Source organism: Pundamilia nyererei, unplaced genomic scaffold, assembly GCF_000239375.1.
Source record: "Pundamilia nyererei isolate P.nyererei 1_Seehausen unplaced genomic scaffold, PunNye1.0 scaffold00405, whole genome shotgun sequence".
NCBI lineage: Eukaryota > Metazoa > Chordata > Actinopteri > Cichliformes > Cichlidae > Pundamilia > Pundamilia nyererei.
In genome coordinates, this window is record NW_005187806.1 from 34,907 (window position 1) to 56,952 (window position 22,046).

The 22,046-nt window shown below is 45.2% G+C and overlaps 1 protein-coding gene across 6 annotated transcripts in view; it reads left to right on the forward strand.

The window, feature by feature from the left end:
- The window catches only part of gramd1a (GRAM domain containing 1A), a 40,330-nt gene extending 19,556 nt beyond the window's left edge, over positions 1-20,774 (forward strand). For 4 of the 6 annotated variants that reach the window (XM_013915943.1, XM_013915947.1, XM_013915944.1 and 1 more), the window contains 20 exons: positions 714-939; positions 4,638-4,658; positions 4,882-4,966; positions 6,425-6,528; positions 6,687-6,782; positions 7,054-7,134; positions 8,571-8,689; positions 9,126-9,441; positions 10,479-10,632; positions 10,897-10,980; positions 11,461-11,607; positions 12,831-12,952; positions 14,067-14,209; positions 16,109-16,212; positions 17,619-17,849; positions 18,002-18,086; positions 18,445-18,456; positions 19,273-19,380; positions 20,223-20,343; positions 20,427-20,774. In XM_013915943.1, coding sequence (XP_013771397.1) covers positions 714-939; positions 4,638-4,658; positions 4,882-4,966; positions 6,425-6,528; positions 6,687-6,782; positions 7,054-7,134; positions 8,571-8,689; positions 9,126-9,441; positions 10,479-10,632; positions 10,897-10,980; positions 11,461-11,607; positions 12,831-12,952; positions 14,067-14,209; positions 16,109-16,212; positions 17,619-17,849; positions 18,002-18,086; positions 18,445-18,456; positions 19,273-19,380; positions 20,223-20,343; positions 20,427-20,522 — 2,455 coding nt within the window. In that variant the 3' untranslated portion in view covers positions 20,523-20,774. The remainder of the gene's footprint in view (positions 1-713; positions 940-4,637; positions 4,659-4,881; positions 4,967-6,424; positions 6,529-6,686; positions 6,783-7,053; positions 7,135-8,570; positions 8,690-9,125; positions 9,442-10,478; positions 10,633-10,896; positions 10,981-11,460; positions 11,608-12,830; positions 12,953-14,066; positions 14,210-16,108; positions 16,213-17,618; positions 17,850-18,001; positions 18,087-18,444; positions 18,457-19,272; positions 19,381-20,222; positions 20,344-20,426) is intronic. The other 2 variants (XM_013915945.1, XM_013915946.1) reach the window with 2 other exon arrangements.
- The last annotated feature ends 1,272 nt before the right edge of the window (positions 20,775-22,046 follow it).

Sequence of the window (22,046 nt, forward strand, 5' to 3'; positions counted from 1 at the left end):
GCGATAGAGCGATATAGTATCTCTATCGTTGGCTAAATTTATATCATTTCTATCGTATATCGTTTCTATCGCCCACCCCTACTACTGCGTTGTGGCATTAATTCCCAAAGCTAATGACAGTGGATGTTTAAATCTTTTTACTCGTTTTCCTCTTGTGCGTGATTAATTTGTTATATAAGATGTAAAATGCAGTAAGATTATGATTCCATTTTTTTTATCGTCAAATAAAACTAAATGAGAGAAGCTTGTGGGAAAGTTGTTGTCGCCGTTGACCTTCTTATGTTCTCATCTAAATTTGTGTCTGACTTTTCACTTGTTTACTTAAAGAACTGAATCAGAGACAAACTGAAGCTCGTACGCTGTCGTTCTGACCTGCTGGTGTTTAATTTGTGGCTCTTGGGTTTCAAAGTTGCACGTCTTGATTGGATGGTCTTAACACCCTTTACTAACTGGATTTAAATGCCCCCCCAGTCTAACTGTACCAGTCAAAATGACTTTAGCTGATAGGTCTGGCCTTGCGTGGCCCCTCATTGGTCCTCAGTAGGCACTTTGTGATGGCGTTTTATCATCAAATGAGAAACGCCTGCAGCTTTTCTTCATAGCACGACATGAAAGACTCACTGGGCAAGTCAAGCGATGAAATGTGAAGCGGTTTCCTCTCTTCTCCCCTCATCTGAACGTTTTGTTTTTTTCCTGTCTCTTTTTATCTCCAGTACGGCCAGTAACTCTCCACGCAGCACCCCCGGCAGCTCTCCCTCCCTGCGGCGCAGGGTCCTCGGGGGAGGCAGGGCCAGTGAGAATGAGGCTGGAGGAGAGAAGAGCAGCAGTGGAGGTGGAGGAGGTGCTGGTTCGGACGGTGCGCTCCCCTCCATACCCTCTGCCTCCTCCCTCTCGTCTGCCTACCCAATCGCCTCTCGCCACTTCAGCCGCAATGCCAAGGTAAGTGAAAATATCTGCTAAGGTGAATCGTAGACTGATCGACACAGCAACTGTGACCTCACAAATGTTTTACCGCTGCCATCTTGGTGTTTTGAAACTGGACTAACAAACTGTCATAGACACGTTGTTATGCAACAATCTTCCATTTTTATTCTAATAATGACCATAATTTACAAAGTGAGCTTCATATTTTATTTAATATGAGCTGAAGCTACTGACATGACCCATAAAGTCATCAGGAAAGTGTTTAATAAGGTCACAGAGCAAGTGTGGAGTAGCATCGGTTTCCCATAGACTTCTATAACCAGAGGTTTTTGTGCAAATAAAGCAGTCGCCTCTTTGCTGCTCGCCACATGTAGCTTGGAGGCTGTGTCCGTGTTCAGTTTGCAGAAATAAAAACGCAATAAACACTTTGCATTTGCATCCAGATTTTCTGCATTGATTGCTAAAAATGGTGGTTCTGATCTTCTAATTAGCTTTATCTAATCAGACTAAAGTAGCTACATTAAACACACTCAATGGTATGCAGAGCAGTTCCCCTCCTTATAAATGCAGCTAGGCTCATGGCAATTTGACTTGAGACTGTCCTTTTTTAAGTCACGTATGTCAGCCTCAACCTGTCCATTCACCAATTTCAATCAAATCTTAGTAAAATTCTAGCTGTGCAAGCGCCAACCTAAACAGACAGGCACGTACCTGCCGGCTGAGAAACTACAGAACAGAATGCAACAAGAAGGAAAGTTGGTGCTGAAAGTAGACAGTTTAAATGAAAGTGTTAGATGTGGGAGGTCGCCCACGTCTTTAATGAATGCAGCGAGAGAGCCGGGTGTCCATCTGCCGTGACACCTTTTCTGTTTTCAACGAGCCAAACGGCAGCAAAGACGAGGAGTTGTAGTCAGGGAGGCTTCAGAGCTGAGCTGAAGGAGACGTGACGCTACAGCACTCAGTTTCTGAGTTTTACTTTCATGGCAAACAGCTGCTCTGTGTGTTAGAGATAAACTACACGATTAAAAAAATGTTTTGATAAACGTTGTCATGTTCAAGCGTGTGAAAATGCTAAATGAGACATTTGTTTGTGACTAAATTAAATATGTTATTAAATTATACGTCTAGCCCTTAACTTGATTATCATTGTTTGCAGTGGGACCCATAATGAAACTGAATCTGACGCCTTTGTTTAAACAGGAACCCTGGGGCGCCTCTGTCAGTGCGCCCCAGGGTGGCTACAATGTAGCTGCCATCACCAGTGTGTGAATGTGTGTGTGAATGTGTGGATGACTGGATATGTAAAGCACTTTGGGGTCCTTAGGGACTAGTAAAGCGCTATATAAATACAGGCCATTTACCAAAGTTTCCTAAAGATAAGCAGTTGTGACCAACAGCACTGTCACAGCATATTTCACACCTGGAGGAGATGGAGGATGCAACAGCATTTCTAAAGACACATAGTTTCACATCAAATAACAGCAAAATAAACATACATATATAACGAGAACCAACTTTCTTTGGCTGTTTTTTAGAATAAAAAAGTAATCATTAAAGTCTTCTAGAGTCCAGCTCCCCAAAGGTTTTATGAGGGACAGACTGTTCAATGAGCTGCTAGCATCCTGAACATAAAAGGACCATTCATCCTCACCACGTGCCATCAGGAAGCATCCAGTAGTTTTAACTGTATGTAGAATTTATCCACAGCTGGGAAGAGATGGGGAGAGACGGCAGGCATTTAACAAAATGAGACTTGCTCACAGGTTTAGTTATAGCCCAGCTACAGCTGTGTTTCATGCCTATGACATGCTCCTGGCATGTTTTGTATTTACGACTACTTTTAATTAAGCTTGCAACATGGTACAAAACGTCGATACATTAAAAAAACAAAACGCACACAAGCGGCGACAGGCAGAAAGTTTCATCGGCTCATGCACCCTGCGATCACAGTGTGTATATCCAGCTATGTGCCACGCCTCATTTATGCTGCAGGAAAAAACACATCCAACAAAGGATTAACCTCCGTCTAATCCCCCGTTCTCCAGATACATTTTAGGAACTGAGGCGTGCTTCCACATGATGTACTGACACGGTCAGAGGCAGGAGGACAGAGGAGACGAGGAGGCACAAGTTAGAGAAATGAGAACAGCCTGCTGGTGCTAGCACTGCTGCTCCATCACCGTCACTCGTCTCATAGCTGCAGGCCTGCTTTGATTTCAGGCTAGCAGCATTAGCAGTGTGGCATACCTTCAGTACTGTGAAAGTGAAATTTTTTGCATTATGGGCCCCTGAAATTTTGAAATTTGACTGATCATAGGTTCTCAATCAGATTAAGATTTAAGACGTTTTCTGGACCTCAATCAAAAATGTTAATTGGATGATTTCCAAGCTGCTTGGCTATCACTTCCTCTGTGACGTGGTGCTTTAGTGGAAGAAGCCGACTATCCTTCAGGATTGTATCCCAGAAGCTGACAGTTAGTCAAGTTTTATTATCAACACAACATCATACACTCAAGTATACAGTCAGACGAAATATCGTCCTCCTGGATCAAAGCTGCAAACTGTAAAAGCAAAAAGTCAACTATACAGAAACTAAGATAAACTAAGGATGAGTACAACAGTTTTGTACTTGAATAGAAATGGAATAAGAGTAGAAAACAATGAGAATAAATAAATACAGTGGTACATAGATGGACTCAAACAGTGTAATACAGAATAGTGCAAGTACTGGAAGTGAGAGGAGAGTGTTATGTAGTCCAAGAAGTGTGTGGAGAAGTGAGTCCAGTGTGGAGGAGGGCAGCGATGCATGGAAATGATTTTTCTTTTTCTAATACACAAAACCCCAGAATTACTTCACTGAGAAGAGACAGGAAATGCCCGATGGAGGTGTTGCTGAAAAGGAGCTTGTACAAGTTACTAAACTGTAGAGGTTGCTGTCTTAGCCTGCATTGCTGCATTGTGAGTCAGTGTGTTCAGTAAGGTCATAAAACGTACAACTGATTGTGTGTTATGGTAGTCCGATTGCGTTTGTGTAAATTTGATTTGGATAAAGATCTGACCGCATTTCATAAGCAATCAAAGCAGAAATTCCAAAGTGCTGCAGAAGTCTCGTGGTGCTCATCAGAGATTCAAACGGGCGTCTTCATGACTCTGTAAAATTTGATCCGACGCAGCGTTTAGTAACCAGTTAGGAAACGGTTCTGCTTCAATCCGGTCACTTAAATATTAACTCTGTGTTTGCCAGACGTTGATTGAACACGCTTGTGTTACGTAATGTCAATAAAAACGGTCTTGAGTCTTCAGTGAATTCACACAATACAATAAGTGAAAGTAAATGTTTATTTTTAGCAGCTCTCACTTCAGCCGTGTCAGCTCTTCCAGTGTTGACTCGTTCTTTCAGGAGACTGTAAAACGTTAGCGTGTTTGCCCTGAGTAAATTTACCTAACGGCACACGTAACCCGAAGGCTCTGGGTTCACTTCGTACTCGCTGCAGGCTCGTCGCTTTGAAGGCAGCAGCCTGTTGCAGCCAAGACGGTTTGTTGCAGCTGCACAGTGACAATTACCTTTTTTTAAAATAGGGAAGTGGTGAAAGTTTGGACATCCCTTTAAAGCTGCACAACCTCAGCGTTGCATAAAACGGAGTCAAAATGTTCTGTTTCTGCTGTGACTGATTTTCTTTGAGTACTAAATGTTTTCCTTTTTTTCTTTGCAGAAAATGCAGAGCTGGTACAACGTAAGTACACGCCCTCTTCTTCTTTAACGGCTTTTTTCAGCTTTTACTTCCAGTAGATGAAACTGGTTGACAGTAAAATGATTGGTTTACTGTGATAATTAAAAATGTGTTTTTTCTTCTTCTTGATTAAACAAATGCAAGTGTTACCCGAGATGTTTACTGCTAGGATGGTTGTGAGGTAGAATAACATGTTCTGTTTTTTCTTTCCTGTCGTCACTCACAGGTTCTCAGCCCCACGTACAAACAGCGGAACGAAGATTTTCGTAAAATCTTCAAGAAACTTCCTGACTCAGAGCGACTTATAGTGGGTGAGTGAAGCATGTGACAAAGTGTGCAGTACCACCAGCGCACCAGGATTTTATAATCGGCCACGCCGGCCGTGAATAGTCCACTTTCTGAGAGGTTAAAATGATTCCTAGTGCATAGGAATGGGAAGGTCATAAGGAAAGGGAGGATAGAAGATTTAAGGACGTGTGACTCTAACATGTACAGTACAAGGAATGGTTTGCAGTTGCAACAGGTTCATGGTGCTCAGCTTAGGGCTGCTGCTCGGGTTGAGGTGGTTTTGGGCATCAGAATAGGGACAAGAGCTGAAAGAGGCGGCTGGGTGGGGAGGTGGAGTAAACGTTGCCCCCACTAACATACCCAGATGAACAGCAGACGTCGAATCTATTGAAAATCACAAATGTTATTCCTGTGTGCCAACAGCACACAGGTGCTTGAGAAACGCCATCTGTGGTTCCACACTGGTTTCTTTTTGGCTCTGAGAGGAGAACTATGCAGATTTAGTAGATTCAACACACGGAGACGCTCTCGAATGCAGGCCTGCAAAAGCCAGCAGCACATAGCAGCGACAGTTAAAGCCCTTTTTGTAAGTTGAATGCCAGTTGGTTGAAAGGTCTGCTTGAGCAGAAAGGAAGTGACATTAGTTCACCACAAAGAGGAAGGCTGCGATTAAACCATCAAGGATCAAAAAGCTCCGTGTGAGAAGCAAAGACGTAGGCTGCGAAGTGAAACTCGCTTTCGCTTCACAACAAAGAACTTCTTTGTTGTGTGACTTGGATCTTCTCTAACGACCAACAGCATGACAGACAGGAACAGCAGTTCGTCACTGATGCTCTACAAATGTTTCCCAGGTGTCAGTGCTGGACGCTTTAGCCCCTTTTTCCATTAGTGTTTACTTCGATCGACTGGGTTTCCCCTGCAAACCAGTACTACCTAACATGTGTTTGTTGTCATAGCAACGTGTGTCCCGCAAAAAGGTGGACGTCGAGGCAACAGTATACCTGCTGCTCAGTCTGTGGCTTTTCGTCTGGCTCTGGGACCACTGCGTTGGTTTTGAAACCATTTCCCTCGTTGCTGAGATGCTCTCGTGACTCAACGAGTGATGCTACTGGCCAGCCAATCGGTGGCATGCAATCTGATGATGTCATAATTTAGTACCTGCTCGCTTGGAATCCCGGGCGAGCAGATACTAAAGGTCACAGGACCCGGTACCTAATGGGAGAACCGTGAAAACTGTGGCGAGTCGAGCCGTGTAGGTACTAATGGAAAAGCGCTTGTGAGTCTTGTTTGCTGCATCATCGCTCCTGCTGGACCGCAGGCTGATGCCATAATGATGCCGTAGACTCTGTAAGAGTTTCAATCCTTTTTCTCTGCCCACCAGCCCCGCTGCTAAGAGCCAAGTGGTGTTTACAACCTGTCTGACGTTGATCTGTGGCAGCGATGGCTGTTTTTGACATTTATTTCCGTCTGTCTTTTCTCAGACTACTCCTGCGCTCTGCAGAAGGATATTCTGCTTCAGGGACGCCTTTATCTGTCAGAGAATTGGCTGTGTTTCTACAGCAACATCTTCCGCTGGGAAACCACTGTAAGCTACACTGTGTACACTGGCGCACACCTTCTGCAAACTAATTAATGTCACACCTGCAGTCTGATAAGAGTGAAGTTTGCAGATCAATAAAGATGGCCTCTGCGAGATAAGAGCGTTGCACGCTGTAAAGCTTTCTCCTCTGCTTGTTGGTTCAGATCACCATCCTGCTGAAGGACGTTACCTCTATGACCAAGGAGAAGACTGCCAAGCTCATCCCAAATGCCATCCAGATCAGCACTGACAACGAGAAGGTCAGAGTCAAAGACGAATAATAAAAGAGACGCTTTGATTTACGAGGACATTCTGCAGCGGTTTAACCGTTGATAGTGTCAGCTGTTGATACGGTTCACTTCAATCTGTTAGAGAAGCGTTATGAAACGAGCTGACTCGGCTCGATCTTCACCGGCCGTGACGAGGCAAACGGGGGGAAACCGTCCGTCAAACCTGTTCTCACATTTTTGTTCTCTCTCCCTCCTTTTCTTCCTCCCCTCCTCCCTGTTCCGTTGATAATCACCCTCTCAGCATTTCTTCACATCTTTTGGCGCAAGAGATCGCAGCTACATGATGATTTTCCGCCTGTGGCAGAACGCACTGCTGGACAAGGTACAGCCTCCGCTCCCACCCTCCTGCTGGTTTGTGCTGCTAGTAGTTATCATGTCAGAATAGAGCAGGGTGTCAGGAAGCGTGGTCGTAAATACAGGGCTGAGAGAGCAGTTTCAATTACTGTTATCTGCTGACTTTTCTGCTCTGAGCGTCTGTGCAGAAACACAGCTTACTATTATCTCACATGGTAGAGAAAATAATGGCTGATTACTCTTTCCCTGGAAAAAACCAAACTGATCTTTTAGTTTAGTTTGGACCTCTGGTTTCAGGAGATGATCGAGAATGAACGGCCCTCTGAAACAAAATATTAAGGATGTCACATAAACCACTTCACGACAAGAATGCAGCTGCTTCCACCACAGCCAGCTGCTTATTGTGCATACATGTTTCTGTTGTGGTGTAGCTGCACTCACAGCATCTAGTTATTGTTCGGAAACAATTCCTGTAATAAATCCTTAACAGACCGATCAGCATTCAGCAGGATATTGGGCTTTCATGCTTTGAATTAGCTTCAAGTTTATTAAATTTGAAAAAAAAAAAGTTTATTTTTTCCTTCCAGCGGTTTAAGATAAACTAAGAAAGTGTGTAAATAATTTGAGCCGTTTAGTTTCATTGACATCCTTCATTAACAACGGTTTTCAATGCTGTCGGCTGAGTTGCCAACATGCCAGTGTCTGTTCCCTGCAGTGGCAATAAAAGTTGGGCTGAATGTCACTGTTTTGTAATGCTGACTACTGTCTGCTCCCTTTTAGTGAATCAACACTTGATTCCACTTTGACCTTTCAGCAGTGTTGACATCCTGGTCTTAACTTGAACAGTTTGCTTTTATTTACGCTCCTCTGAGCAGAAGATGCAGAGGCTTCTGCTTTTAGAGATTTACAGGCCTGCGGCGTGTACAGGTGTTCACACATCTTGTTTTTAACTTTAGTTTAAGATTTCATCTCGATATTTGCAGCATGAACAAGATGGAAAAATAAAACACTGCACGCTGCTCACACAAATAAAACTCATAAAACACAAAAATGTTACAGCAAGGTGGGATATAAGTGGTTTTTCTTTATTGTCATTTTCCCCCTGAGGTGAGCACCGGTGTGTTCATTTCTAATAACTGTGGTGTTTTTCAGTAAAACAGCAGCTGTGCTCTGAATGGGCCACATGGCACTATATTTACCGTCGCCTCAGACGGAGTCGTAAAGTGTCCAACATGTTTGCACAATTGATTTTGATTCAAGGCTCATTGAGAATCAATAAAAAGTCCCACACTCTGTTGCACAGTGAACATCCCAGACTAATGCACGCACACAGATGGATTTTGGCTGTCACACAAATCCCACTGCCTGCAGCTGCTGTTTCTACACTTGCAGTTTGACAAGACAAAGAGCTGCAGAGTGAACCGTGCAGGAACGTGCATGATTAAATGTCTGTATTTTCTGCAGTCTCTGTCCCCCAAAGAGCTGTGGCACATCGTGCACCAGTGCTACGGCACTGAGCTGGGCCTCACCAGCGAAGACGACGACTACGTCTCCCCCACCGCTGAACACATGAACGGCCTGCTGTGAGTGTCTATATGTAACCACCTCTAGTTATAGATGTGCGAGTTATTTGAGTCTTAACCATGTTAAAGCTGAAAACCTGCTTTTATTTTTTCCTCGTGTCACATTTTTATTGTTGGGTCAAGTTCTGCACGTCAACGATAAGTTGACTCTCTAATGAAAAAGACACAATATGCATCCCTGTCAGTGAGATTTAAGCTTATTTGTTACGTCTATAGTTAATTGGCAGTGACAGAGGCTATAATAGTCATTTTGTTCTGGTTAAATGCTTAAACAGAAGAAGGCATGACAGACAAGCTTATTAGCGATCATTTAAACATACATGTAGCTTTAGGGGTCATGTTTCCATCTTTTTAAGCAAACAAGAAGACTCTGGGTTCTCTAACAGATGTTTTTCCCTTTCCCTTGCTGCGACGTTCCTGTTGCCCTGTTCTCCAGGCCGGGAGAGGAGTCGGGGTCGGTCACAGACCTGTTGGACCTGAGCTCAGTATCCGTTCCCTCCGCGGGCAGCTCTCCGCCTCCGCTGGTGCCATGCAGTTTAAGCAGTCCTCCTTCAGCTGCCAGCCTCGGCGGATCCTCTCCGCCCTCCTCTGCCTCCTGTCTGCCCGTGGAGGTGCCCTCCTTGTCGGGAAGCAGGCTCGGCTCCGAGCCCCTCGAACCCAGCCCACCCAGCTCACACAGCTCGCTGCCATCCACCACCACCACCAACGCCTCTTTCTCCGCCTCCACCCCGGCCTCTGCTGCTGCCTCTTTTGTGAGTGTTCTTCACATTCAGACTATTTAATATGCAGGACGTGGCTGTCTGTTTGTTATACCTGGAGGGCTGGGAAGCAGAGCCAGCTGACCTTTGCTCTGCATGTTGAAACTGAATCTTTTGAATCTGTATTTGATGAAACACGCCTGAAGCTAAAAGCAGCTTATTTAAATTGCACTGCCAACGCTTGATCACACAGTTTTGGGCCCTTTTATTCCCACGTTTGATTCATTACGATTATTTGTTCTAATTAATGAGCAAATCCAATCAGACACACTTATGTAACTGGATCCAGGATCTAAAAAACGATTAACAGGACCGGATTATTGCGGATTAACCTGCTGGGTTTCTGTCTTATTAATTGGCATCCATCATTGAGCAGTTTTATTTTGTATTGTGCTTATTTTATCTACTGTTATCTATCTTTATTTTCAATGACTTGAATACTTGATCTTAAGTTTTATTGCGTTTGCTCTTGTTCTCTACTCCTCTGTAAGCACTTTGAACTCCGCCCGCCGGCATGAAGGTGCTATACAAATAACAGGCTAGAGGGGAGTAAACATGATGGGGATGGTTCCCAATAGATGTGAGAATTTCTATTTTCTATTATAGCAATTTAAAAATAAAAAAAGCAAATAATTAGTCGATTCAAAGGATTACATCTACATTTATGAGCACATTCAGGAGGAAAATAATAACGAGGCCTCCAGGCAAGAAGGAATTGATGGGAAATATTTGTGTAGTCTGCATTCGTCTCTGTGTCCAATCAGCCAAAAGCTGCTGCTGCTGCGGTTGTTTCTCTGCAGCCGTTATCTCGACGCTGACAGAGTGAATAAATGCAGCGCTGTGTCAACTCTGTGCCGGTTTCACATTAATTGGATGGCTACAGTGGTGTGCCTGCCGAGGCCACATCAGCACGAGGCCAGCCTCGCTGTGAGGCCTCTCAAGTCATATGACAATGGGGTGATCTCCCTCAGACCCCTCACTAACTGCCCTCCCATGTGCTCTTTCTCTCTCCCCCGCCTCCTCTGCATCAGACTCTGGAAGAAGGCGGAGACAGCCTGTCCGAGTCAGCCAATCACATGCTGCCCCCACCAACTGCCAGTCTGGGAAACCTCTCGTCATTGGACATCACCAACGATGAGGACCTGCCCACAGACCCCAGCAACTCGTCTGACACACAGGAAGAGAGTGAGTGTCGTTTGGGCAAAGAGACCACAAGAAAAGAGATTTAATTTGAATCTGTCGGTCGGCATAAATTTCATCTAAAAACTAATTCTGATAACATCTTAGAGCTTCAATAAGACTCAGAGGTACCTTTATGTCGGTAACAAATGATATTAAAGTGGTTTCCTGCCCTCCTGATCTCAGGACAATAACTCTTTGCTCCGCTGCACGTCAGCAGTGAATGCAGGTTTTGTAAACATGAACATGCTGTACTTTGTCTCACTTCAGTTAAATCTGACCTGAACCAAACCGAAACGGTTCCCCGATCAGCTGACGCATCTACAATCACCTCCAAGCTGAGCGTGTTATATGGTGCTGTAGACGTTTACTCTACACCTCTCCTGCTGACTCTTGGCTTCACATTTGTTTGTTCTTGGACTCGGCTAGAGTGGCTTTGCATGATTCACTGTTCAAAATAATCCTTGTTATACTTACACTGGGCCTTACTGTGAGTTTAAGCTAATATTTTTGCGATTGGCTGTCGCTCATTAACAGGTTTAACAGCAGGTGGGTGTGGCTTATGTGCCTGAGATGGTCATATTGATACCCTCGCTCTGTGAACTAACAATAATGGGAAAAACATAAAGATGAGTGTTCAGAGTAGTCGGATTACTTATTGAGAACATCCAAAAACTGTCCTATAAAGATGTAAAAACACATGTAACCCAAAGTTTGGTCGAGCTCTGCCGTTAGTGACACTGTGACGCACCTGCTCATGAACAAAGCAAACCTCCGTGGTGGAGGCAAATATTTTGTAGAAACATCAAAACAAACTTTTCTTTGGCCCTGCAGGTGAGGTGGAAGCGTTCTGCGCTGACCTTAGCGGGCGGCTGCTCATCAACACGGCGGTCCGCATGAGCGTGGACAAACTGCATGACCTGCTCTTCTCTGCTGACACGCACTTCATCCAGCACCTCTTCTCCCAGCGACACTTCACCGGTAGGTTAAAACACTCCTGAGAGTCAGGCCTGATGACTCACTCGTTTCATTTCGGTGGATTTCCATGATGTTTAATTACTTCTTCTTTTTTTAAACTAAATGAATAGATAAAGGTGAACTGGGCTGAATCTGCCGCAGTCATGCAGACACGCGGTTTCATCTCGGCTGTCGTGTTTTAATTGTAGTTTGAAGCCCACGTTTTAATCACTAAATCAATAGCTTAGCCATACTGAGTCCCTTCTCCTGCTGTTAACCGTGTAGCTTTGCTGGATGATGTCATGCTCTAATGTTGCCCACAGTTAACTTCACTAACCTCCACAGTGCTTGTGTGAACTTGTTGCAGGAAGTTAGTGTGACAGAGCGAGTTTTTCCTGTTGAGACACTAACAGTTAAGGTTTGCTCATCTGCTGTAAATAAGTTCATCCACTCTTATTCTCAGTTTGCTGATACCTGATCTGCCAGCGTCCATTTTTGTAGCTCCAGTGTTTGAAATGAAAACAAATTCCCCTGGAAATCTGATTTTGGGGATGTGATTACTGTTGTGACGCTGCTGAAGCTCACCCTGTGTCCCACTGATGAGCTGCTGAAAAACCTGCTCCTCTTCTTTGTGCTGCATCACTTTTCCTGTTTAGAATAGACTAGATAGACGAATAGAATAGAATTCAACTTTGTTGTCATTGCACATGTTACAGGTACAAGGCAACGAAATGCAGTTTGCATCCAGAAAGTGTTTTAGCCGTAATATAGATATATTACAGCTATACAGATATATTATATTATGGGTATGTTACAATGTACAGGGTATGAAGGTATAACTATAAGTATGTACAGGCTGTGTACAGGATATAAAAATGAAAACTACACAGAAATATGAACTATGCACGTTATAAACAGTTATAATGTTTGATAAACTGGCACTCAGAGTTGCCTTTGCTTTCATTTGTTGTATATTTTAGTGTTTCTCTGTGAAGCTGAGATGAAAGTGAAGCTGTGAGGCTGCTGGTTGGAGGCCCAGCTCACTCAGGGACATTCTGTAGCTCTAACTGGGGCCTTCCTTTCTTTCTTTGTGTAAAGGAGCGTGCATTGACTCTCTCTCCTCGCTCTCGCACTCTTTCCTTTTCATTCATAAATTCGGAGCCTCGCGTGTTCTCTTTTTTGTCGCTCTCCCATTTTCACCGAGTCTCTCGGGCCCTCTCGTTACTCTTGTTCTCCCTCCCCTTCAGACCTGTCGGTGGGTGAATGGCAGCAGGACGGCAGCAGTGGGAACACCAGCCGTGTGCTCAGCTACACCATCGCCCTCAACAACCCCCTCGGGCCCAAGACCGCCCCTGTGGTGGAGACGCAGGTCAGTCGTCAGGACGAACGTTTCTAGCTTCATTGTGTAGAAACTGGAGGGGAGGTTTTATTTTGTATTGATGCTTCAACTAGCTCTAATTTGAGATATGAGAGAAGATGTTAGTACTCTGTTATTACGCTTCAATAATTTTGAGTCAGTTTAACTTTTTTGTTGAATTTGGAGACGTGTTCTGTCGGACACATTAGCATTTGTAGCATTCTGAGCTGTTGACCCATCACTTGAACACATTTAGACGTGTTTAATATAAAAATCCTCTATTTCGAGAAGCTGTGCGAGTGGAACGAGAAGGATAAAGAGCAGCCAGGTGCTGCTGGTGCACTCGATTCACTGACCATCTGCAGAGGTTTTGACAGTTTGGAGCAATGTTTGGATAGATGAGGCCAAACTGGAGATGTTTAAAGCCAAAAACCAACACCTTGTAGCAACTGTCAGCGCTGTATGTTCAAATGTTCTGCAGTCAGATAGGAGCCATGCAACAGGACAATGATCCTTAGCAGAGAAGCAGCACTGTGGCAGGACCTGAGGAGAGCTGCACACAGCGGCTCACAAACCTCAAAGAAGAAGTTTTTCACTGCAGAGTCTTTATTTTCCACATGACCGTGTAATACGAGCACAAAGGAAGCTTCAATATTATCACTGATGATGATGATGATGATGGTGTGATTATTATATTTACGGAGCATAATAACTGACAGTTTAACTACTGTGAGAGAGCAGTTTGGATTGCTAGCTCTGTAGCATGTTTGATGCAGGTATTGCATCAAACATGGGAAACTTGCAGCAGCATTAGTCAACAAACCGCAGCTAGCTAGAGAAGAGCAAGATAGATTTGCTGATAAATCAGAGTGGGGCCTCAGAGGGAACCACAGAGTGCGTATAACGGATGCAGCCATCATGATTACTAGTGTTGTTTTGTGGTTTTGCATGTTTAACATGAAGCACTGACTCAGAAAGGTTTTGACATACAACTGTGATGCTTAGGTTTTTTGGGGGGTTTTGGGGTGGGGCTCTGTTGGATTCACTTCCTGCCTGTAGTTTCTACGTGGAGTGAAAGACATGGATCCTGCATTGCACTAAAACTCCACCTTCTGCCTGCTTACAGACGCTGCAGAAAAGCAGCGCCCGGGGCGAGTGCTACGTGGTGGACTCGGAGGTCATCACCTCAGGCATCCCATACCAGGACTACTTCTACACCGTCCACAGATACTGCCTCACCTCCATCAACAAACACAAGAGCCGACTCAGGTTTGTGCGCTCGTGGAGGTCGCCCGGCTTACTCTTCACGCTCACACGGTGTCACTTAGAGCCACGGCCGAGCGAACAAAGGAAGAACTGAAAAAACACTCGAGTTTATTTATGCAGCAGCCTGCACTCTATCAGACGGGCTCCTTACTGAAAACACTGTTGGACTGGGCGCTGCTTTACTTGATGATACTGTGACTGATAACGTTCGTGATTAGATAATAATCCAATCGAGTACACTTCACTTTGTAAATTCATAACTTCCATTGCTCTAAAAGCAACGGGCAAGTCGCAGAATATCCAGTTTAAAAAAATAAAATAAAAGCAGTTATTAAAGGAAATAAGATTTCAACAGAGCTCTGCGCCGTCTGTCCGTCCCTGATAAATGAGGACATCCAAACACGACAACATGAGCTGAGCAGGTCGACAAACACGACAGCAGACGAGCAGTAGAAGTCATGATTGCATAAGTGGCTACAGGCTAATATTCTGTTAGCTTCCAGTGCTCGAATCAGTCCTTATTATGAAAATGCTGTTGGAGTAATAAGCAGCTGACGTACCGGAGACGCTGCTTAGCACGGCTAAAATGAACCACAGGACGGAGTTTGCAGCCCATGGGTGAAGCCACCGTGACATCATCACCCACTGGTGTCGAATGCTGTCAGTCAGATAATCCGTTAAAGAGCTCAAAGAGGCACCACCAGCACACACGGTGAAGCGCGAGGTCCACTTTAATGATTAAAAGCAGTGCAAAAGCTTAACGGACTCAGAAAACCTCCAAAAGTCTGAAAACGCAGACGGACCGAAGCCTCGTCAGGCCAGCTGTTTTCACCAAACACCAAAGAAACTTGGGTTTAGTTTAGTCTTAGTACACATTTTATTTTTAATCAAATAATAATATTTTGTTTAATTTCTGCTCAGCCTGTGAGCATGACTGTGATAGAAATGGCACTCCACATGTCTGAAGTCTTGACTGTAGCATTCCCAGACTGAAGAGCATTTTTCAGCATTTTCCACCAAAAGCAGCAGACGGTAGTTTCTCAATAGACCGTTATGCAACATGACCTGAAGACGGCTTAGCTGAAGTAAGAGCGGTGGCTCTCCTGTTCCCAGTTATCTTCACCTCAAGCCCAAATGCAGCCAAGTTCATTCTGCTTTAGGCTGTAAATACTCCTCCTGGTCGTCGCTTTCTGTCTGATTACATGAACCTAAATATGAGATGTCGGTTGTTTTGACAGATGTCTTTCCCAAGAAATTGTGTCAAAGTTCCCACCTGGAGAGCGTTCACATTAAATATGCTCTCTGGATCATTCATAACCAACTTCAAGCATTAATATTCTGGCATACATCGAAGTTTGACGTCTGTGACGTAGAGTAACAGGAACATGTGTGGGTACCTGCGTGTTTCCTCCATTTTCTGCCAATGCTCTTTTAAAAAAAGCATTCTGGGTGAAATATTGAATCATTTCACCATGTGGGGTAGGTTTGTACTTTAAAACACATACACAAAGCCACACTTTGTCGTTTAACCTGAAAACGGTATCAAAATCGCCCCTATTTTTGATTTTTAATATCCTCCCGATTCAGAGCTCGACTCTTTAGTCATAGTTGTACTTGCGTAATTCTCTGAACTTGATGCAGTTCTTTGGTAGACTGAAACACGCTAGCTTGCTAATTTTGTGAAATGCTCTTATACGAACGGAAGTTTGAGTTTGAATTATCAGATCAGACTGTAGAAAATGTAAGAGGCCCTGTGTGAAGTTACGAGCTGAGAAAAGTCCCGATTAAGACCAAAGTGATGCAGCGCAGGTTCAACTAAAGAGCTTTTCTTTCCAGAGAATAAAAATGATGCTTAAAAATGTTGCGCATGCTTTAAAAGTTCCTTTGCGTCTCCTCTGGCAGAGTTTCCTCAGACATCTGCTACAAGAAGCAGCCGTGGAGCCTGGTGAAGGCGCTGATCGAAAAAAACACCTGGAGCGGCATCGAAGAGTACTACAAACACATGGGTGAGTCAGGGCAGCCGAGCCGCTGAGAGAAACAAACAGGAAATGCTTAATTTAAAAGAAAAAAGGATGCTTCCTGCTGCAGATCAGAGAGATGGAGGATTGATGTGGTTTGCAATGTGGCCGCGAGCTGTTTATCTACAACTTCAGGTTCTTTGAACAGAGAAAACTTTGAGAGCTGACAACGTTTGATAGTTTGCTTCTGTTGTCTCACACTGCACCACACTGAACACGGTGAGCTTATATTTAGAGCAAAGTGCATTCAATTTATATTCAGATGTCTCAAATGTCAACAAATCTTTAGGTAATCCATTTCATATAGGCCTTGTTTACCTGCGTCCACGCAGCCCCCTGGGGGCCTGTGATGGTACTGCAAAGAGACCACGAGCAGTCAATTAATATTCTTAAGTCTAATTTAAATAAAGAAAAAGGAAAAAAATCTAATTTCTTGCATTAAAAAGTGTGAAGATGATGCAAGGAGCAGAGATGTTGAAGGTAGAAGCTGTGACGAAGAGGGTGGAGTGGGTGGAGTGGGTGGAGACGAGCGTCAGGAGTGATTTGTGACAGAAGGATGGCAGGAAGAGAGAAAGGGAAGTTTTGTGAGATGACAGTGGGACGGCTGTGACGTATGGTTGGGAGACGTGGCACTGACAGGGACGGGGGCGGAGCTTGAGGAAAAGGGGAGGAGAACAAAATGTTCTTTCAGGTTTTATGGTTTTGAATTTAAATATTTACATTTTCTAAAGAAGCTGAACTGATGAGGAAGCTTCACTAGAACTAAAGCTGATCCGAGCTCCTCCTGCAGCTCTGTTAATAACTATAAAGGTCTTAATATGGAGAATGAAACTGTTGATGGGGAATTAAATTACGTGAATCATTAGAAGCTGAATGAGAGAACATAATATCCCTGTAATGATATCATGATAACTCATTTTCTGCTTGTGCGCTGAGTGTAGTGGATGTTTAGGTGGGCCTCACGCTGTCCACAGATAAGCAAGACATGGGCGCTGACAGAGAGCATATCAGATATCAGAGCTTACATTCTGTCACGCCGTCACAAGCTCCGGCCTGTAATCAGGCAGACGTACACATTTTTCTGTACGTGTCTGGTCGCGGTCGTCTCCGGAGCTTTTAAAGAGATCGCCTGGACGTCTGCGTGTGCGCTGATACTTTATGTAAAAGACAAACCGGAGCCATTAAGTTCATTTCTGTTTAAAGAAAGTCACAAAACAGACACGGGGCTGCCAGTCCCACTTTCCAAGGTTTCAAATATAGTTTTTATTTTGGATAACGTTCTTGAAACTGCATCAAATTTGAACTTGGCCGGACTCGGGCCGTGTTGTGACACCTCATGGAGCGAGGTATTTTCCCTCCGGTCTTCCATTCTGGGTTTTAAATCTCTCACGCAGAGAGCGAGGTGTGCAAGCTGGAGACACTCCTGCAGACTGAGGTTACCGTGATGACCACAGGCGAAGCGGTGGGCACCGACGCCGCCAAGACCCCGCCGGGCTTGCGCCGCAGGAAACGCACGTGCTCGCGGCGGCAGGGCGACAGGGAGCGAGAGAGGGAAGGAGGAGGAGCGGGTGGTGGAGACCGAGGGGACAGAGGAGTGGGAGAGGAGAGGGACACGAGAGAAGCCGGTAAGTCCACCCGGATACAGACGCAACCAGCGAATCCCGCCTCTGTGCAGTAACGCCCTCTGGTGGTTGTGTTTGGTTTTCCAGCCGTCCAACACAACCTCACTGATTTCTAATTGATTCAGTAACAAAGTGTTCACTGTTGTGTCCTTTAGGCTCTCAGTTTATGAAGCTGGGGGAGCGATCGCGTGGCGGCGGGCACAACAGCATATCCACCATCCTCCTCATCGTCAGCTTCATGTAAGTGTTTGTGGAGTCGAGTGTGTGGATTGGATCTGTGGGTGAGCGTCGCTCTCTGTCTGTCCAGCATGTGTGGTCTTATTTAATCAGCAGCAGCGGAGACGGTTGTATGAGGAGGGGTTGTACTGTTGCACGGCGGCGTCAGGACCGGTGCACCACGTGTGCTCTCTATACTGTGAGCTGATCACAGCCCTGCTTTGATTGTATGTCTCTGGTTAAAGCAGCTCGCTGCTGCTCAGTGCGCTGCTGAATGTTGCTCATGCAGACACAATCGATCCTTCTGCTTACTAACGGCCTCACGATGCCTTTCTTGCCATTTCTCTTTTTCCCTCCTTTCTGCATTACTTCTTGTGCGTAGGATCTGTATCAGGTTCGTATGAGAGGCTTTAAACGTTACACCACTGGCTGTTTAAATATGACCTCTGAGCACAAACGTACAGGAAAAATCCACCGTTCAGGCTGAACGTGAAGCTTTGACAAATTCAAATGAAATGTGATGAATGAGGTTCATTTCTCTTCGGTCTAAAAGCACAGCTGCTGATTATTTTAAGCTGCTCTCATAAACGTACGATTATCTGTCCCCAAAGGGAGGAGGATTATTTAAACGAGGATTCATAACCAGATTTTAAGTCATATAAAAAAAAAAAGATGAAATCTGTCTTTAGAAATGTGACACCACATTTTAGCCTTTATTGGATAGAGACGGTGTAGAGACAGAAGCACTGAGCGAAACCGGTCGAAACGGCTCGGTGCAACAAAGTTACAAAATTAGAATCAATCAAAGAACTGTTTCAGAAGTTTTTAATCCAAACCTGCTGGTCATACCTCCTCAGCATGTTTGACACACATGTGCTGCAGTGAGACCAGCTTAAAGGCCGCAGCCTGCCGTCTGTGTCGTTTGTATCGTGGCTGGGATGAAGTCTAGTTAAAGGTTTCCAGTAAGACGGAAAATTGAACAAAAATGAAAAGAAGCCTTGAAATTAGCCTGTGTGTGTGTGTGTGTTAGCTGACGGTGGATTCTTCCTGTAACAGCTCAGACTCCAACAAACCCACAAATATTTGTGTTCTTTTGTTCCGTTGCTTTTTCGACCTTCCTGCTGTCCGTGTGGTTCAGTGTGAAACATTCTCAGGTTGTGGTTGGCGCTGAGTGACTCTGACCTCTGTGCGCTCTGTCTGTCCCCGTCAGTCTGGTGGTGCTGGTGGCGCTCAACATGCTGCTGTTCTACAAGCTGTACGCTCTGGAAAGAGCCGCACATACACTGGAGACGTGGCACTCCTACTCTGTTGCTGACAGGTAAAAGACACCGCCCTGCTTTCCTTAAACAAACACACACACACACACACACACACACACACACACACACACACACACACACACACACACACGTTCCTCTGGGAAGGATGTTTGGTGTGAGTTGCTCCTGTGGGGGACCACAGCTCTGTTACTGCATAGCAACAGGTCAGAACAAGAAGTTTTAAAGGGGATAAAATCAGTAAAAATAGGATGAGGATCATTTAAGTAATAAAAAAATCTATTTCACACAAAATGAACCAAACGGCAAAACAAATAAAAAACTGGCTTTCAGCAGGAAGGAAGTCCCGTCTTGTCTTATTCTCTGTGACGCAGGGACTATTTTCTTTCTACCGTCTACGAGCTAACGTTGCAGGTGGACGTCACTGTTTCCGTCCCGTGAGGAGCGAAAGGTTTGATCCTCGGGTTTGTGTGGCCGCCTCCTGCACGCTGTGACACGCTCGGTTTGGTTGGAAGAAAATAGTTCGTCCATGAAACCGCTCACGGACGGGTTTGTGGATATTTTTAATAACCTGCTGAGTTTTCAAACATGTTTCGGTGCTTTGGACAGCACACAGGACAGGAAGTGCACTTTCAAACTAAAAGTTTGAGTTCCTGCTCGCACACTAACGCACATGGACATTCACATTTTTGGAAGCTTGTATTGAACCTTCTGACAAGTCTGTTTATGAGTTTTCATTCGTATTACTTTTGCTTTTTTGTCTAATTTATTGCTCAGTTTGTTTCTTAGACAAAAACATAAAAGGTCACTTTGTGCTGTTGACTCTGGGTTAAAGAGCTCTTCTTCTTCCTCTTGTTTCTCCTTCCTCCTCCTCACCTCTCAGTCCTTTGCCTCAGACAGCTGGGGAGTGGGCTCAGGTCCTGCAGCTGCAGAGGCAGTTTCATCAGGCCCAGCTCAGCAAGTGGCAGCAGATCCTGCAGTCCTCCGTCTCGCTGCTCGACCAGGTTGGCGTCCCGCTTCAGTTTGCGTTGACGGCTGGCTTCAGCTCACAGATTATAACCCAGCGTGTGCCTCTCTCTGTCTCCAGATGAAGCAGTCTTTAGAGAAGCTCCACCAGGGCATCGTGGTCCCAGAGGTCAAGCAGGACCCCCCTGCTGACGCGGAGTCCCTGACCGAGGCCTGAACCTCGCCTGCTCCGACTGCCCCCCTCCCAACCTCCGAACCTGCAGAGTTTCGGATCGTTTCCTGTTTGAACCCCGGTGAGAGAGGACGCCGCTCAGAACTCTCCTCGCCCGACTGACTTGAAACCGCGACGTTCACCTCGAGTGAACTCGGACTGGAAGCTTTCAGGACCACAGCAATAATTTCCCTGCAGCTGCAAGTCGTGCGTGTGTGTGTGCGTGTGTGTGTGTGTGCGTGTGTGTGTGCGTGTGTGTGTGTGTGCGTGTGCGTGTGCGTGCGTGCGTGCGTGCGTGTGCGTGTGTGACACGAGGCCACAGGTGGGCCCGTTCAGACCACCCGGTCAGCTGCAGTCTCCTTTAATTCAGACCTCGACTATCACCGACCGAACTTCCTCTTCTGACCGGCAACATTTCAGAGGTTCACGATTCGGGAAAGCGGGAGCGTCGATCGACTCTCAGCGGACGAGAAAAGAGGACGAGGAACACGCTCCCACTTCTCCCGGGCTCCGTCAGGGTTTTACGTCTTTTTCAAACTCGGTGCGTGCGACTGTTTCCTGGACCACGACAGTATTTATTGTTGCCGCTGACTGTCTCGTCCTGCTCTGAAGAAGTCATGTGATGCCTGTTTCCTGCTCTGATTTGCTGTTTTGTGCGTGGGCCAAGAGGGGCTCCACGAGAACGATCACTGGCCCCAGCAATAATAGTGATTCATGTTCTGAATGTTTCAGCAGAGTAGTACATAGATACATATATATATATATATATAATGGTAATAATGAACCGTGTGTGAGTGTGTGTGCAGCGGAGGACATTTGGGCGTTCGTGTTAGTTTGTTTTTGAAGATTTCTCTTTCATGTTGGGTTCAGGTGGAAGCTCTAAGGTCTGATCAGTGACGGAGCGACTCCTGTGAGGACCAAGCAGACCTGTGAGGGTCCCGGAGAAGAAAAAAAGGGAATTTTTCTGGCAGTATTGTTTTTCTGTGTGTGTGTTTGTACGATTCATTTTCTTTTTATTCAGTTTTCATCTTCCGTCTTTGATTTTTGTCGTTATTCGTCCTCCCCGCTCACCGGACCTGAAAACATTTCACCCACCCGAGAGCTTCCTCTCTGGTTTTCTTTCCTGCTCTTCCTCACGCTCTCGTTCTCTTTCTCTCTCCATTTCGTTTTGGAAAACGGCGTCTGCTGAAGCATGCGGGCCCTGCTGTGCACGGCCGTGCGTGGGTAACAAAAGGATGTAATATTTATTAAAGGAGGGAGAGAGGGATGAGGAGCAGAGATGGGAATGTACTGTAAAGATGTGATTGTACACCATGCCATGGAGAGAAATGAAAAGCTCTAAACACGCAACAACGCCTCACTTTTCTTTGAGTCTGTGTTTGTCTCCTTTGGCTTAATCCATTTTGATTCACAAATAAAGTTCCTGCAGTCTTCTCCAACCGAGGAAAACCTCCGTCAGTGCAGGTAGGACATGTTGAAACATGGGTCTCATCTTTCCCCGCACCATGTCGTCCCATCCCGGGAATATCT